The sequence below is a fragment of the Oncorhynchus mykiss genome, chromosome 30 (genome assembly GCF_057628025.1).
Source record: "Oncorhynchus mykiss isolate SJ-2025 chromosome 30, ASM5762802v1, whole genome shotgun sequence".
NCBI lineage: Eukaryota > Metazoa > Chordata > Actinopteri > Salmoniformes > Salmonidae > Oncorhynchus > Oncorhynchus mykiss.
In genome coordinates, this window is record NC_143051.1 from 27,496,368 (window position 1) to 27,515,699 (window position 19,332).

Genomic DNA, 19,332 nt, shown 5'->3' on the forward strand with positions numbered 1-19,332 from the left:
TTGCCCAACTCAATACTTTTAGCTATAGGCTATTTCACTTTCTTAAAACTGAACAATCTATCCATAATGGGTACAAAATGGGACTGGGTACAGAGTGGGCTCTGGAATGCCACACAACTGTGTTAGCCTGCTGAGCTAAAGCCTAGGCTTTAGCTCTTGGAGTTAACGCAAGTCGTCAGATCTCAGGTATGATTACTCTTAGTCGAGCATGGTTCACCAAACCATACACTTGCATCTTACTCGATAGGAATATTATATCCAGTAGTCTAATTATTATCTCTTATATGTCAGGTATAGGTACAGTTCAACAACTGTGAATGTAAAGTTTACATCAGTAAATGTCGTTAAAGTCATACCTGACCATTAAAAGTAGGCCAGTAGCCTACTATACAAATCAAAAGCTTTCAAAGCTTAGCGAGATATAGACATTCTGCAAATATGATTTTATTTTCTGAAATCCAGGCAGACAGCACTAGACACAAAGCTCATTTACAAGTGGTATTTAAAGGATGTACTTGGATGCTATTCCGGTGCTCTTCTCACAAGAGTGGACGCAAGGGGGTGCGTCTGGAAGTATTGTCAAATTCAGACAGCTTCAAAGCCAACAGTACGCTCAGCGCGCACTGACGTCTCAGCAATGGATTAATGAAACCGTCTTCGATTCAAATCACTGTGGAACACGCGCCCCTATCCGCTCAAATTGCTTTAGAATCAAGTAAAGTTCTTCAAAGGGGAAAACAAATCCAATTTATGATGAGAATGTGTTGATTTCACTGTTAACATTATAATTTACAAGTCTCAGTGCTGGATGACTGAGCTACTTGGAGACGCTCCTACATTGTTATCATAGTAGAAGTATGCAAACATAGAGACATGTATTGTTACCAAATACTGTAGGCCTACATTGTATAAGTAGAGTGGTGATTTACAATTATGACTGAATGTGTATTTATGTATAGGCTAACAGAAAGGCGTGGCATTTTTTTTTTAGCGTAGGCTAGGCAACCGCCAGCCACTCCACTTAGGCTATTTTATGTATTCCAGACAGTTATTCAAATGTTTAACTAATCAACAAGCCTTTAGTCGACTAAAGTGTGCTGGTTCTGGAATACATCAAATAGCCTGAGCGTGGATATGTTCTGTATTATGGTCCATTTGGCACAGCGCCCAATCAAAACTTCAAATATGTCTTTAAAGTGAAATATTAGGTCAAAGTGGCACCAACATAACCCAAACAACATAGGAACCAACATAATCCAAACAGTATAGGTTAGTATTCTAAGCTATACCGTACAAACGTCCCATAATAAATTGGGATGTTTTCTTGTCTTACCTTGATCTAGTAGTCGTAGAGAGTGATGAAACGTGGGGTCCAGTGTGTCCTTCTCTGCCATCAGCTCTGGTAAGTACTTTTCGTTATCCATTTCGTCCCGTGCCGATGGTCCACGCCGTCCACAAAATAATTCGGCAGTGATGCAATTCTAAAACCTCGCCTTATTCCCAACACTTGCCCCCACCAAAACTAGTCACGGTAAATTATTATTATTTTTAAAACGAACAGGAATGCGGTAATGTCATTCGCAACCACTATAACATCACATAAGTAGTCCTAAGCTGTAACAACGACCAAAAACTGTCTGTGCGCGGGTGTCTCAAGTAAGAATTCCGTTATCCCATCCGTGTAGTAGCCTATATCTTCAACGTCACCTTGCAGACCCCTCGCATGCAACACCGCCAACCTAGAGGCTCTCTCCGTTCTGTAAACAAGCTCTTTAAAGCTCCCCCGGAACGTCTCCACTAGCAACGAGGGCTCATTCCAGCTCCTCTACTATTGGTTCCCGATCAGTGTTCAAGAAAATGCAATGTAGCGTCAGTCATTAGAAGGGGCGGGTGCTCCAGCCTGGAGTGAGCGGAACAGCTGGAACTATCCATGGTGCTGATTCCACGGCGCGCGCCTATATGTTGTTCGATGTGACACGAGCCAGCAAAGATCTGAATTACAATGCAGAGAACATTAATAACAGTCCTTCTCTTGTTAAATTGTAGAATAAAAATGTGCCCAAACTAAGTAGCCCATCAATATGCAAATATATACAAATACCTTATATTAGTTTTCATTGTATGTACTCCGGCTTGGGGGTAAAACTGATATGCTACATACATAGGCACCCTTTATTGTACTTTCAACAGAACCAATATAAATCAGACATAGGAGAGTGCATTTAAACTCACTTTGAGAGTTGCATGTTATACAAAGTTGTGGAAATAAGAATGACATTCAAGCTGTGGGCTCTCTAAAAAGAAACTCTTAACAGCGGGTCATAACCAGTGGGTTTAGAGTTTAGTCCTGGCAGCAGATTCGGTTCTCCCGACTGTCAAAATAACATGAACCATCATCTCTAATGGCTGACCATGGCTTGACGTGTAGCCTAAGGTGTCAACTGTTCTGTTGTGGACATGTGGTATATTTTTACCATGGATTAAAATGACAAACATAACTTGAACAGAGGTGTGGATGACTTTGCCATGCCTTTTGGCCATGAAGAGATTAAGACAATGCATCTCTTCTGTAGGGTATGTTTCAACATGTTTTGAATCATGGAAGATTGAACATTAACTATGATCTGTAATCTACAAAGAAAGACCTTGCGTCAGAAATGGTACCCTATCTCCTTAGTGCACTACGTTTGACCAGCGCCCATATGCACTGTACAGGGAATAGGATGCCATTGTGGACACACCCACTGACTGCGGAACGATTCTACAAAAAGAAAATGGCTAATTTCTTGTGGCTTTAATTCTCTACCTTTAGGAATTGATTGTTTTGATACGAGACTTCTCAGGTTCCTTTCACTTAAGACAACCAGTCAATAGTTCAGAGGAAATCAATCCACCTTACTATAGGTCACCCTGACCCTTTTAGAAAAGAAGTGCCTGTGCATTTCTTATGCCGTTCATTGCATTTTCTCTACATACCAACCAAACATGGCGTATCCGCGCATTGAAGGCGAAACCTTTGTTATCTCAACACAGTGGTACAGTGTGTTTGACTGGATTCCCATATACTATTCTAATGTAGGCCAATGTGTTTTCTATTTTCTGCTCCATGGTTATTACATACATCACTACAGTGGTGTTGATAATGCTGGATCAGACTTAGCCCTGGACTGAATCCGACATTTCATCACAGTAGGCTATTAGTTCAAGTATAGAATATCTTGTGAACGTGTTTGCTCATACTGTATCACAGAAACACAAATGTATTGATTGATTGTATAAAATGAGGTACGAGTATTGCTTGAACAACAGTGAACGCACAGCAGCATATCAGTCCTGAAGTCGAGAAGTGTATTTACAGACTGCACACAATTTACACTATAGAGGGAGAAACAGGCGCTATAATCTTAAGTAAAATCATTATTACAGTGGGAGACCAGGTCAAAAGACGAGGCTCCTGTCACCATGTGGGACGGATGCAGAGGTATGCCCCAGGTGGGCGTTATGCAGCTCGTAAGATAGATGATAAGAACGGGTTATATAATGACAATCACCAAAGGTTGCGAGAAGTATCTCTCCTCCTTCTCAATAGCTTGGCTGAGATGCGACCCAGAAGCTAGAAGCAGGGCTGGTTCATGTATATTTATCAATGCTTTTACATTTGTCCTCAACAAACTCTGAGGTGAGCCTTTCTTTATTTACTCGGAAAGAACTGCTCAGGCAGTTATCATAGATATCACGTCATAATATGGTCATAACGCTATCATGAAACATATATTGACATCTGTTGTGACATACTGTATATTTCTATATTTCATGGCTGGTTATTACACCTACATGGGAGTGTCAAAACCCACATTTATTCAAATGTGTTTATTCCCTGCCAAGAAGATTCCTTTTGTTTGAAAGTTTGTTTCTTAAGTCCTTTGTTGTGGTAATGAATTATTTTCCATATTTTAAATAACTTCCATAAAATACACTTTATGACATTGTCATGAAGCATTATGGCCATCCTGTGTCACTTTACTTGGACTAAGAAATATAATTTATGACACTGTCAAGAAGCATTGTGAACATCATAACCAGCCATAAAATAAAGCAATACATGTCACAACAAGTCTAAATATATGACAGTGTTATGACCATATTATAACAGGTTTATGACAAGTTATGTCAGCTGTTATGACATATTATGACATGGTTAAGACCATGTCATAATGTGTTATGACGCTGGTTGTCGAGTAAAGTGTTACCCAGTAGGTATAGGCAACAGCATGCTTAACCTATTCTAATGTGGCATTCTGCAGTCAGTGCTATGTTCAGTGCAGCTAACTGCACATCCTGACAATTATCCACATGGAACAGGAAATACTTTTAAAATGTAGCTTTGTTGGTATTTCATTGATATTTAATTAATGAATTAACAAAGTGCCTTGTAATAAAGTAGCGGGTTAAATTGTGTACTGCTTCTTATAAAATCAAGCTGATAGAAACGCGGGAGACAGTCACAGTTCCACACAGTAAGTAACATGTGACATGCCATAACAATGCAAGTAGTTAGGGAGTGAACGTTATTTATAATAAGGGTTACATGGAGAACATCGGACCTTTCTGAAAAGAAAATGGATGCCCCTCTATTCAGCAAAATATATTTGACCTAAACGATCCCTGAACGCTTGAAAAAAAAACAAGTGACCCTCCCCTATACCTAAAATAATAATGAAAACATAAAGGGGATAGCAGTGAACATGCCTACATTTTAGCCTCACTTCTTGGACAGACCAGTGTCTTAGACATCCAGTTTAGAAACTGTTCTTCCTCCTTTAAGTATTACCTGGCAACGCATTCATTTTGATAGTGCTGTGGGGCCAGAATGTTGTGGGTTCACAGACCACCGTGGACAAGAGCAGGGGAGGAAAGATCTCCTTTATAGTAAAAGCATTGCATGATAGGAAAAACATGCATTTAATAGACTGTCATGCAATTCTAAGTAATGTGACATATTAGCACAATGTTTTTTAATACACAAAATGATTGAAATTACAGGCTAAGAATGGATAGAGATATGCGTATGTGTTCATCTTACCATATTTCTTCAATGTCACATCAGTGTTTCTTGTTTGCAAAGAAACTGTCCCTGTTTGCAAATAATTACATCTAAGACGTCATTAGGAATCTGATCTTGGCCCTTTCAAAAGTTAGGCCGACCTTTCCACCCCAGAATCGGCGCAGAAACATTTAAGCTTTAACTGCTGGCTACTCTTCTTCAGTTGCTTAACCCAATGAGAGAAGGTCACAAGTGTTTCCCTAAAAGCTGTTTGGTTTTAATCATCTACTGTACAGAAAGTGAATAGCTTAATCAATAGATAGTGACAGAATTAGATTACTTCCCAAGCAAAGTATATTGTTTGTCTCCTTGGCTGTAGAAGGTTGTAGCTCAGCCTCTGAATGTCAAATAAATGATACAATGATATCCCAATATTCATCGGAGTCACGTCTTTCCTGGGTATTTCACAGTTTGTTTATAGCATAAAGAAACCCGGACCAAATAGATAATTTCATTTAAATGGTATCTGTTTAATTTTCTTCAAAATATTAAGCTAACAAGGGGTAGGCCTGTTCTTTTTGCCATTTTGCTTTAATAACAAGGTAGGCCTATGGAACTGACATGGAGGTAGGCTAATTAAAGAGTGCATGGTGGGTGGAGGAATTGGCCGACAAAATACTGTATATTGATATAGCAGCCTATAGCCAAATTTCGTCTTTCAAACAGGTAGGCCGACCTAATTTCTTAAATTGGAAGAAATATTGTTGTGCCACGGCTGCTGCTTCAAGTTTCAGCACCAACTAGTTACTCGAATCTGTGCGGTCAATAACTCTGATAAATACATAATGGCCAAGAGACATACTGGGTTTTTTTTCAAATCAATTATAATAGTATCAAGTTATCAAAGTTGACCTCCAGTCCTCCTCATCTCCGGGCTCTCTTTCTCAAACTGAACAGAACATAGGCTATAGGCTAGTCTGCTGCAAGATATTGCAATTTTTGGACTAGGGCTAATTTGACTCTCCTCCTGAACTGCCACTGTAGGCCTACACTGCACAGCATTCATTAGGCAGCACACAAGAAAGGATTTGATCAGCAAGAGCAGAACAGGCCAGGGCTCAGGGTTGGAATATCCATTGCTGTGTGTAATGCAGCCTAGTTTCATTTACACCATCCCAGCAGCTATCTTAGAAATCTAAATTTGCTCTGTGCTTCTCCAAGTATGCACTTCGTAACCTATAGCCTATGGACTATGGATCATTTGATTAAGACCAGAATAAATAACCTATTGCGTGCCCAGAGGAGAATCAGAAATGAGGGGCAGCATCGGGCATACATCAATATGTAGCCTTATAAGCAACTAATTATACTGAACAAAAATATACAGGCAACATGTAAAGTGTTGTTCCAATGTTTCATGAGCTGAAATAAAAGATCCCAGAAATGTTCAACACACAAATCTTATGTCTTTAAAATGTGCACAAATGTGTTTAAGTCCTTGTTAGTGAGCATTTCTCCTTTGCCAAGATAATCCATCCATCTGTATGTGTGGCATATCAAGAAGCTGATTAAACAGCATGATAATTACACAGGTGCACCTTGTGCTGGGGGCAATAAAGGCCCCTTTAAAATGTGCAGTTTTGTCACCCAACACAATGACACAGATGTCTCAAGTTTTGAGGGAGTGTACAATTTGCATGACTGCAGGATGTTAATTTCTCTACCATAAGCCACCTCCTATATCGTTTTAGAGAATTTGGCAGTACAACCGCAGATCACGTGTAAATACGCCAGCACTGGGCCTCCACATCAGGCTTCTTCACCTGCGAGATCGTCTGAGACCAGCCATCCGGACAGCTGATGAAACTGAGTATTCCTGTCTGTAATAAATCCCTTATGTGGGGAAAAACTCATTCTGATTGGCTGGGCCTGACTCCCCTGCGCCCCTGCCCAGGCATGTGACATCATAGATTAGGGCCTAATGAATTTATTTAAAATGAATGATTTCATTATATGAACTGTAACTCAGTAAATTCGTTGAAATTGTTGCATGTTGCGTTTATATTTTTTTTCAGTATATATAACACTCAGAAATATTGAAATTTCATCAATTACAAATTACATGACCCAACTAGATTTAAAAAATACTAAACCATCCCCTTGACTGAAATTGAAAATGCATGACCCTCACCATTTTCCTCCAGGTACAAATTCTGTTCATTTGTATCCATCCCTTACATAATATTTGTAATTCCCCATCTTATCCTCCAACCTCAGATATTAATCCTCACTTAAACCTTGTCCAGTAATTGTCGAGACACCTGTTAATAAATGTTTAGCTCTAAACCAAAAAAAAACGTGCTATGAAACAGCTTACAATTTAGCCTGTCTTCATGGGTCATTAAAAATACTATCAAAATGCAGTAATCTCCTTCTCAGAAGAGAGAGGGACTTATTTATACATATGCAGCCATCTGTTGCTCTTCATCGTCTTCGGAAAAGAGTCGCCTCTAAACTAAACAAAGTATTGTCCTTTCCTGCTCTACATCTGAATCAGACACACATCTCTTCTAACGACGTTGTTATGCCAAAGCACTGTACAGAGGAAAGCTCCTATCCTGTCATTAGCAAGACATCTATTTCCAAGGAAAGAGGAATCAAAGTTGGTGAACCAACTAGTTTTCATAATTCTTAGGCCACCAGGTGAACAGTGAAAGGATTTGCATGCACGAGTGCACACACACACACACACACACACGCACGCACGCACAAGCACACACAGCTCCAGTCATCAGACGGTGTAACAGAACAGTGGGTCATTACATTGACAGAGTGTGTGTTTTATTATCACACTGAGCCTCTACCTGTACCCTGCTGCTCCAAAGTGGCCCCACGTTTAGTACCTTTATACACCGTAAATATAATGTTAATTACACCAGTGACTGAAGATGGTGTATACCTATATACCCAGAGGTGGCAATTATCTGCTTCATATAAAATAGCTCTTCAACAGGTCAATTCAGGGATTGATGTTGATGATGTATTGAAAAGCCCAGGAAGAGGATTTTGATACACTTTACCCACTGAACATATGTGAAAGAAAGTACTTAAAAAATATAAATATTTTTTTCATTCTGCATGATAGTGTTTTTTTTCTCATAGTCACAGAACGATGCTTTTCTTTGCATGAAAAATTAAAGATACAGAATCGTCTGTTTCAATTAGGAACAAAAACGATGGCTCAAAAATCAACTCACACTTCGGTACTCAAAGAAAAATGCCTCTTCTAAACTTTATAGGGCTTGACGAACAGATAAACCGAGTAGTATAAGAATAAAAACAAGAAAAATACACTTTCCCAATAAAATAAAAAACCTTCCCAAATGTCAGCTTTCAGTCTCTCCGTACTAAATAAAATTCCCCTGCTTGTCTTCTAGATGGAATAGCTGTGTTGTCACCTCTGGACTGATTCATCTGCGATGTGTCTTGGGGCTGATGGCTGGGCTGGCTGCCTAACGTCTCACATTACAGGCTGAATATGCAATGTGTTAATGTCTTCCACTGATGTAATATGCAGTGTGATTCTCTTTCAGTTCTCTCTTTCGCTTGCACAGGTTTTTCCCTGGCATCAATCATCTCCCTGATTGATTGGCAATTTCACAACATTTAAAGAGATAGCGTTAGCAATGTGATGACAAAGTTGGTTTATGTTAAAAGAACTGCCATAAAAACACTGCCCGTGGAATGTTTGTGTATATGTGTGTGTGTATGTGCGTGTGTGTGTGCATGCGTGTGTGTATGTGTGTGTGTATGTGTGTGTGTATGTGTGTTTGGAAGTGTCAGTTGCTGCTATATTTAAAGTGACAACACTGCCTCCTACTGACCAAATGTATCAGCCTGATAGTAAAAAGAGTACAGGAGTTGACTATCAGCCCAACAGGCAGTCTCATAAGGACGCAGTCTCATAAGGACACACTCAATGACATACATTTCATTTCAATTCCATCAAGACAAAATTCACAAGGCACTCGCACATCTGAGCTATCTGTTTTGCAGGTGTATGGTAACAGTTAAAAAAGATGAGAACAATTGAATCAAGACAAAATATGGAAAATAATCGTCTTTGATGATAGTGAAATTCAAACTTAATTATTATTAATTATAAGTATTCAATACTCTCAGAGACTGAGAACTCTCAAGAGGCTCTCAGGAACTCAGGAAAAGTTCACAGTAGCATGACGTCAGAGCCAATGAAATGTAATAGCCACTAAATAAGACTCCAGAATCATGAATTACATGGATGCATGCAATCACTTCCTCTAGGACAGGTTTTCTGTTTCTGCTGTGATCACTAGAAATTACATGTTTGTTTTTTTTTTACCCCTTTTTCTTCCCAATTCCGTAGTATCCAATTGGTAGTTACAATCTTGTCTCATCGCTGCAACTCCTGTACGGACTCGAGAGGGATAGAGAGGCGAAGGTCAAAAGCCGTGCGTCCTCCGAAACAGAACCCAACCAAGCCGCACAGCTTCTTGACACAATGCCCACTTAACCCGGAAGCCATCCGCACCAATGTGTCGGAGGAAACACAGTACACCTGGCGACCGTGTCAGCGTGCACTACGCCCAGCCCGCCACAGGAGTCGCTAGTGCCCGATGGGACAATGAAATCCCTGCCGGCCAAACCCTCCCTTAACCCAGACGACGCTGTGCCAATTCTCCCGGTTGCGGCCAACTACGACAGAGCCTGGACTTGAACCCAGAATCTCTAGTGACACAACTAGCACTGCAATGCAGTGCCTTACACCACTGGGAAACTCGGGAGGCCAATTACAATATTTTTTAATTCTGATATGATCATGATGGGCCCTGGTCCAAAGTAGTGCACTATATACGGAATAAGGTGCCATTTGGGATGCTACCACAGTATGTGCTGGTGTGCTGGCAGCTATAACCAGCACAGTATCACCATGTACCTTTTATTCCAAGTTCAAGCTGTGCATCAGAGTAACTCTACAGTTTGAGTGGCAATGTCTGTTCTGACCTCTTCCTGCAAAGAGCTTTTTGTTAGATCTCTCAAACACCACACAACGAAGGTCACTTTGGAACAGTCACTCAATGGCGTGCACACATCCGCTAAACAGACGTTCAATACAATGATACTGTAAGCATCAATCTATCAGGTGCATTGATCAGCTGTGTCCCCTAGCTGTGAAGAGACTGTTCTCTTCCTCTGGAAGTGTGTGTGTGTGTGTGTGTGTGTGTGTGTGTGTGTGTGTGTGTGTGTGTGTGTGTGTGTGTGTGTGTGTGTGTGTGTGTGTGTGTGTGTGTGTGTGTGTGTGTGTGTGTGTGTGTGTGTGTGTGTGTGTGTGTGTAACAGGAGCCTAATGAGAGGCTGTCAGCCCAGCATAGGTACACAAATCAATGGCACCAGGCAGGAGAGAAGCCAAGGTCGACCCACCCACTGACCACCTTTCTCTCTCTCCCTCCTACACACACACGAGCGCACACACACACAGTATAGGAAATAGGGTGTAATTTGGGACAAGTCAAGTGGCTAGCACCTAGACAGTTACCATGGCAAACAAATGTATTATTCAATCAGTGAAGGACACCAGGTCAACGGCTGTAATTAATGTCTGGAGAGCTGGGTCTTTAGCTGGTGATCTCTGTTCCTATTATTATGTCATTAAGCACCAGTACTTTAACCTGACTGCCTACTGTCCCCATGGGGATTCTCAGCCTCACTATTTTGCTTTCAACAGGTCCAGACAGCATGTCTTTTTAATTAAGTTCAGTGAAAGATGAACCCGTCTCAGTGAAGGACAGACATGCCTTCCTCCAGATATTGTACTTTCTCTAAGCATCACCTACTGTAGGTGTTGTTGTGAAATATATTTCTCCTACGGGATACTGGCAGTGTCTATATTGACTAGCATGTCTCTGCTTGTCTGTTTATTGGGAGCATAAGAAAGACAATGGCATCCTATTCCCTATATAGGACACTACCCTATGGGCACTGGTCAAAACTAGTGCACTTTATAGGGAATAGGGTGCCCTTTGTGACGCACACAATGTCTCCCATCAAACAAGACAACTCAACTTAGAGCAGCAGAGTTAGGCAGTGAACCATTAGGCATACCGTCCCTCAATGTAGTTAGTAGGCCTACAGACCAGTCACCGCTGCTGTCGACATGCTACAGCACACATCCCCCCTCCTCGCCCTCCTCTCCCCCCATGGAGAATGGGGTTACTGGGTTTTCCCACAGAGAATAAATAATCATATGAAATCAGAATTGCTTATAGGTCTGTGTGTCCTAGAAAGACAAAAGAAAGACAGAGAAAGAGAGAGGAGGAACATGACCTCAGGGCGATGGCAACGGAATGTGGTGAAATTTCACACATGGTGCACAGATACCCTCCTCCTCCTCCATCTCTGCTGAAGGAATAGGGGCAATGGCAGATGTATACAAAGGTTGTTTGGGAAAGATATTGATGTATACAAGGTGATCATTGGGAAAGATATTCTAATCAACAAACAGCATGGAATAGCTTGAAGATGTTGGTTTAGCTACAGTTATTGCATGTACAGTAGACGAGCCACTACTAGATGCTGGGAATACCACCACAAGGAGCTACTCTTGGTCCTCATCTTCTTTGTGCTGTGGGATGTACACAAGCAAAAATTAGGCATCACTCAAACACCTGTAATGTTTTGTATTAGGTATGCATGGAAAAGCTAAAATCAGACACCATTCTTCACTGATAACATTTGTGTCCAGGTTTCCTATAGGAATTGGATAATTTTCTAACATGACTTAGAGCAGTGGCACTCTCCTCTCCCACCAGCCCTAATTAAGAATTGAGAGAAGAAAACGGAGAGAAGGGAGGGGGAAGAAAAGAAGGTAATTGGTGGCGGCTGCCTCCCAACCCAGAGGCGCCGGTGTCTGGTTCTTGCTGTGTGGCCGAGTTCTACAGCTGCAGAGGGAACATTCCTGTCAGCACAGAGATGACTGCAGGTAATCACAAAGGAGGTGCAGTGGCTGGCAGACAGACATCTTTAAAGTTTAACATGTCATTCTCTCAAACAGTCCAGGCCTGATGCTGCTCCATAACAACGGGCTGTTTCATTCCAGAGGTGCAGTGGTCTGGAGAAGACTGTGGAGGAATGAACCCGGTTCCCCTTTCTCCTCTAGGGCCCGGGTGAAGTTTCCTAATAACAGTCTAAATATAAAAACAAGAGTTTAATTCTTAATTCCTAGTCATAGTCATGTGGACATTATTATGTACACTACCGTTTTGAACGGTACTGTATATCTCCACGACAACATCTAGAATATGTATTATGTGAGATACAGAACTGTGTGAGGAGAGAGGTACAGCACAAGGTATAATATAGTGAGTGTTATCCACATCAACCTGTAACACCGTAGACAGCATTCAGAAATAACTAGGCCCTGTGTGGAAACACATACTGCATATATGTCATATATTCAGCCCCTAAGGGGAGAGATAGCTACCAGATTGGACAATAGCAGCAGCTATTCAAATGGTGCAGGAGAACACGTTTCCTAGCCTGGTTCCAGACTTGTTTGTGCAGTCTTGTCGTGACAATGAGCATAGGAGATTGATCTAGGACCAGGCTACATGTTTCCAGCCTGGTACTTTCTGTCTGCTGTATAGTTAGTTGATCAGGGCCTGGCAGAAGTAGAGCTACAATACTCTGAGCAGCTAGCTAGCTGTCAGCAGGACAAGAGTGGCTGGCTATTAGGGCTGGACCAGGCTGCCTGCACCCTGATATATTTCTGTGTCGTAACTGAAGCACTCAAAATCTAACGCAGCTAGGAATTGTGAAACAAAGTGTGTGTGTCTGTGTGAATTGGGAGGGGGGATACATTTCAGTACAACTAAATGAGAGAGAAGATTAAAGAATCAAGTTATTTAAAAAAGTATAATCCTTCTGCAATTACATGCTTGGTGATTTGCTAAGTCAGGAAACAGTTGATTAAACTTTGTTGACTTATTGCCTAAAGATTTGATAATGACTGAATTAATTTTAACTTGCTATTTTACATGTGACTGGATGATCAATTGACAAGTACAACTAAGTAGGACTACTGTAAATGGCTAGCACTGCAAGTTATACTGAATGATGAGGTTAGAATTGGGTGAAGCAAAACTCTAAATCCTTTTATTCTCAAAATATCTTGTGCTCCAATTTCACCACACACACACACACACACACACACACACACACACACACACACACACACACACACACACACACACACACACACACACAGTGATTTCTCAGCACTGCCACACAGTAAGCACTGTTCTGCTTGCAACTGTTCTGTTCCTAACCCCTGACCTCTCTCAGGGCCACCAATAAGCCAGTCAGACGCTGAGAAACTTGCTGATATAGATTTCATCCCAAATGGCACCTTATTCTCTTTACAGTGCAATGCTTTTAACCAGAGCCCTATGCCTGGGTCAAAAGTAGTGCAGTACTGTATATAGGCAACAGGGTGGCATTTGGGACACAACCAAAGTAACCTTCCTGCTGGGGCTGTTTCTTCTGAGTTATTGTCAACTGCTATGCTGCTGATACACTCTCTCTCAATCTGTCCCATAGCAAGGAGGATAAGTGGTAGTGGTCTAATCTGAGGCAGGGGTGAGGTCAAAGGGGGAGAATTATTTGTGTATGTGTGTGTGTGCACCTATATAAAGGCACATACAGCATGTGGGCGGCGGACTAATAAATATTGAAGGTGATATCCAGATACAGAACAGTGCAGTAGATTATGATACCTTTAGTTTCGTCTAAAGGTTTAAATGAGGATGCAGAGTTGGGTTTAACAATATGCAACAACTATGAAAAAATACTTTCCTTCTGTCCTCACCCCTCAGACAAGGCCAAATCATTACCTTCAACTTCATCGTCCTTAATGTGAAAATGACACACTCAAAGCCACTGGAACTTGAGAACTTCCAACCCTCCGCCCCCACTCATTTCTGGAGGCCTTATTAATAATTGTCCCATCAATACTCAAGACTAAACCTTGAATACAGGGACCGTCAGAGTGTTTAATCCCTGAGGGTCTGTAACAAAATATGTCCTAATGAGCAGCATCACCAGTGTGTGTGTGTGTGTGTGTGTTGGTACAAAGCAGTGGCAAAATACTTGCTGTCCCGTTTCTTTGGGAGGATGAAGGAGGCCAGTGTCAAATTGAGATCAATATTAACATTACTGGCTAACAGTATAGAAGAGTTTCAGCTCTTCTTAACCAATAGAACCTGTCAGATCGAGAAGTCATACATTTGATATTATCATTAGACCACTCAACGGGTCATTTAATAGTTGGCATCAGAATCATAGAAAAATAATGCCATTAGTCATTCTAGTCATTCTATGGTCAAAATATTGAGTCTTACGTCACGTAGTATGTTGCATAGGTTAGGCCTATATGCTGGGCTTAAATCTATTTACATTCTGTAAAAACGACTAGCTGGGACATTCAGAGCGGACAGCTGTAAATGCCCTTACCCGCTAATAACTGACACTGGCTGCTGAAGGTCTGACCCACTACAGGGTTGTCCAGTCAGAAAAGGTAGATGCTCAGACCCATAACTGTACTATATTGTCACCACACACACACACACACACACACACTGAAAACCAGGTACCACTTGAAGTATTTTACGTGGTTCAATAAAAATAAGAACAAATACAATCATGAGGATCCATGTTTACAATCATGAGATGAATTAATATACATCATGCAGAAGGCAATAGTATAACATGCAAACACAGTGCTATTCACACATACTAGAATACTGTCACAGACAGAGAAATAGCCAGCACAGGGCGATAAAGGTTTAGGGGTGTGTTGTTTAGGAACGAAAAAGAACCAAGCATAAGCAAACGGAATGATGCGGGGAGGGACCTACCTAAATTTGTCCAATAGAAACTCTCCTTTATGTTGCAAAGCATTTCCCGTTTACAACTGTTTGGACTAATAATTTCACCCCTGGCCTGGCTACAGACTTTCTACAGCCTTGGCCAGTTCCAGGCATAAGTGTAAAACAAAAACCTAATGACTTCAAAGTTAAACAAACCATATGCACATGGACTACTTTTAACAATTTCCACAGAAAATGTTACCAAAACACATTTACTTGAAGAATAGTGCAGATGCAAAGTTTGGTAACAGAATGCTATTTGTGCCATCATTCTGTTACCAAGCTTTGCATCTACCCTGTTCTTCAAGTAAATGTGTTTTTGTGAAATGTTCAATGGAAATTGTTAAAAGTCGTCTTTGTGCATAGAGTTGAATGGTTTAACTCTGCAATGATTGGTTTTTGTTTGGCATACACTTTAAAGTGAAAAATCTGTTACATGTTACAGTGGAATTGTCCTACTGGCCATGCGCTTGCACAAAACTTCGACAAATTCTAAGCCTAGAATGGCGCATGCTACTACAGCAGTAACATCTGATGCTACACAAAAGCAGTAACATTACTGATAAATTAATAGTGCGTGGTTGCACTCAATAAACACACTTCTAGCAAAATAGCATGCAGGTTGGTCTAACACATAGCTACAAACAAGCAGCGCTAGCTAGTGATAGGATGATTGATACTGAAGCTTCGGCACTTCGATGCAGTTTTCAAACCGCTACTGATTCGACCCAACATAGAGATGCTTGTATCAATATCACGTGATGATGACGTTTAAAGCATCGAACGTCACACTATCACTTTGAAACCACCTGAATTGAGTTTAAAAAGTACCTAATAGATAATATATAACATAAGGTCAGGGGTTACAATTGTATAAACCTATGATAGACTTGTAAGAATACAGTGGGTTTTTTGTTATATACGTGTAGTGATGTCCAATGTTTTTTTGTAGTAGTATTATAATTTGAAATTGTATTTAAAAAAAATTCTAAATAAAAAACACTTTTACACCACCATCTGACAGGTGTCTAGATATTTTACCGTTTTAGCAGGTGGAAAGATAGCTCAGGGCGTCGAATCACATGGTAGAGGACTCGATCCTGAAATCAACACTAGTGTTGAATACTGAGAGAGCCTATTTAGATCATTTCCCTGAATCAGCGATTGTAATTGAAACAACTCTAGTAGTTGTTATTGGTAATTATCAAATTATGGATCCAAAGTTTTTGTTAATGTGTAAAAGTAGCGTGAAAAAGTTTGATTCATACCCAAAGAAAAGTTGACAAGCAGTTATGTAACCTTGTGATAAATGACCTACAAAGCTTTGCTTGATCACTCGGTCAGTGGATCCCGCTGTGGTTTTCAAAACGTTGACCTGGACACTACTTACAGACGTAGTATAGATATTCTTCTCCATTTTCTCACCTGACAGATGTTTGTATAGCAGTGTCAAGTGATTCTCTTATCTTGTTAAGGCACAGAATTGAATCTCTAAAATAATTGTCTTTGAAACTCTGGCTATATTGTATTTCTAACTTGTCTCAATAAGCATAGACTGTTCAGTTTTTAACTTAACATCCTAAATCTTGCAATGGAGCCACCATATTTTGTACGGATAATGTTAGCACGTGATCAATAATGCAGGATCCCACTGATTTCGCTGTGGCGCCAGTGCTTTCTTCGATGCAAAGTTGCTTTCAAACACCGACCTCTACTGGACACCTTATTTAACATCTACTTAGATTTTTTTTCCTTCAGTTTATGGCACCTAAATGGTAGCTCAGCAGGTAGAGGTGGTACTTTGGACTCGAATCATGGTTATGGTTAAAAGTGTATTTTCTGTGAAAACACACTATCTTCCTATTGTTGTTCAAATAATTCATTTTTAGTGTAGACTATAGTCATCTTTTGTCTTCAGCATCCTAACATCCTAAACAATACCATGGATGCACAGTGAACCTGGAAGCAAAAATGGTAAATAAGATGTGGGATGCAAACGCCACATTCTATCTACATTTACCCTAGCAGTTAGAGAGGCGAGTAAGGAGTTGGAATCGCGGGTTCAAAAGGAAAAATATTGTGAGAAGTGAGCTGGCAACCAGAAAGTTGTGTGTATTTGACCAATAAAGTCGTTTTAATGCTCACAACTAAGCACAACCTTTTGATGAATGCAATGGGAAAACATGTTTATATTTTACCCTGACCAGCAGATCTCACTAATTTGGCAAAATTTGGTGAAAGCCCCAAAGGGTTCAGAAAGCCTCCTGTGTCCGGTGTCGATCTGCTTGTCGTCGATACCTGGAGGTGGTCTTGAGGAGGACCGACCGGGCTCTCCTCCAGGTACGACGACAGTGGCAGACAAACATCTGGGCAGAAGGTATGCCGACCTCTTCTTCCTGCTCAGGGAAGAGCGGGGGCTGATACCCCAAGGAACACTCAAAAAGTGATAGGCTCATGGCAGAGCAGGGAGGTGTGTTGAGGGCATATTCGACCCACACAGGCTGCTGGCTCCAGGTGGTGGGGTTGGCAGAGACCAGGCAGCACAGAGTAGTCTCTAGGTCCTGGTTGGCTCACTCCAACTGGCCGTTGGACTGGGGGTGGAACCCGGAGGACAGGCTGGCCGACGATCCAATGAGGGTGCAGAACGCCTTTAAGAACTGGGACGAGAACTGAGGACCCCAGTCGGAGACCATGTCTACCGGTAGTCCATGGATCTGGAAGAAGTGCTGCACCATGAGCTGGGCCGTCTCTTTGGCAGAGGGTAGTTTTGGTGTGACACCAGGGATGGTGAGGGACAGGCAGAGAATATCCGGCTTGACATTCTTGGGTCCCGGCCGGTAAGAGAGGGAGAAGTTGAACCATGTGAACAGCAGGGCCCATCTAGCTTGCCTGGAATTGAGGCGCTTGGCGGTGCGGAGATGCTCCAGGTTCTTGTGGTTGGTCCACATGATGAACGGATATTCCACCCCCTCCAGCCAGTGCCTCCATTCCTCCAACGCCATCTTCACAGCGAGAAGCTCACGATTCCCCATGTCGTAGTTCTCCGTGACATTGAGGCGATGGGAGAAGAAGGTGCAGGGATGTAGCTTGAGGTCCAAGGCAGAACGCTGGGACAGAACAGCCCCCACTCCAACATCCAAAGCATCTGCCTCCACCACGAACTGATGGAATGGGTCAGGATGAACCAAGATGGGAGCTGTGGTGAAGCGATGTCTGAGGTCCCAGAATGCCCAGTCAGCAGCTGGAGATCACGTGAACGGAACCTTGGGCGAGGTGAATGCTGACAGGGGGGGAAGCCAGGGTGGATTAGTCCCGGATAAAGCAGTGATAGAAGTTGGCGAACCCCAGGAAATGTTGCAGCTGCACCCTGGAAGTAGGCTGGGGCCAATCCACCACCGCTCTCACCTTTCCGGGATCCATTTGTACACTCCCTGCAGCGATGAAGTAACCCAGAAAAGGAATGGTGGAGCGATGGAACTTCCACTTCTCTGCATTTACAAACAGCTGGTTCTCCAGGAGACGTTGGAGAACTTGTCGACGTGGAGAAGATGAGGATATCATCGAGGTAGACAAAAACAAACCAGTTCAACATGTCCCAGAGAACATCATTAACCAGAGCCTGGAACACACCAGGGGCGTTGGTAAGGCCAAATGGTAGGCGTTCCATAGATCCAGCCTGGAAAACACGGTGGACCTCTGGAGCGGCTCGAAGGCTGAGGAGACGAGGGGTAGCGGGTAGGGGTTCTTCACCGTTATGTCGTTGAGACCCCGGTAGTAAATGCATGGGCGCAGTGTCTTGTCCTTCAACACAAAGAAGAACCCTGCGCCAGCGGGAGAGGAAGAAGGACGGATGAATCCTACAGCTAGGGAGTTCCCAATGTAGGTCTCCATCGCCTTGGTCTCTGGTCCCGACAGAGAGTACAGTCATTCCCGCAGGAAGAAGGTCAATCCCGCAGTCATATGGTCAGTGCGGCAGAAGCGAAGTGGCCTGGGACTTGTTGAACACCTCCCGGAGGTCCTGGTACTCCGCAGGAATGGCGGAGAGGTCTGGGGACTTCAGGCAATGGGCGTTCCAGAACAGGCTCCAGCCTATGATGGCACCAGTAGACCAGTTAATGAGGGGATTGTGTCGCTGGAGCCAGGAGAATACCAATACCACAGGAATCAGTCAGGGAGTCAGGGAAGCAGAAAAGTTATCCATACGGCCCACCAGAGTACTCGCTGCTACCGGTGAGCCTGGTCTTTTAACGGACAAGAGGACACAACATGACCACGAGTCCCGCAATACAGGCAACTCTTAGTGTTGAGCCTTCATAGCCGTTCCTC

General features: G+C 42.2%; 1 protein-coding gene and 1 long non-coding RNA gene across 3 annotated transcripts in view; one reads left to right on the plus strand and one right to left on the minus strand.

The window, feature by feature from the left end:
• The window catches only part of LOC110489416 (KH domain-containing, RNA-binding, signal transduction-associated protein 3), a 153,247-nt gene extending 151,396 nt beyond the window's left edge, over positions 1-1,851 (minus strand). Inside the window, exon 1 of one of the 2 annotated variants that reach the window (XM_036971446.2) lies at positions 1,334-1,851. In XM_036971446.2, coding sequence (XP_036827341.1) covers positions 1,334-1,424 — 91 coding nt within the window. In that variant the 5' untranslated portion in view covers positions 1,425-1,851. The remainder of the gene's footprint in view (positions 1-1,333) is intronic. The other variant, XM_036971447.2, reaches the window with a different exon arrangement.
• The window catches only part of LOC149970246 (uncharacterized), a 246,874-nt gene extending 228,703 nt beyond the window's left edge, over positions 1-18,171 (plus strand). The window contains exon 3 of the long non-coding RNA XR_016493590.1: positions 18,128-18,171. This is a non-coding gene — a long non-coding RNA (uncharacterized LOC149970246). The remainder of the gene's footprint in view (positions 1-18,127) is intronic.
• The last annotated feature ends 1,161 nt before the right edge of the window (positions 18,172-19,332 follow it).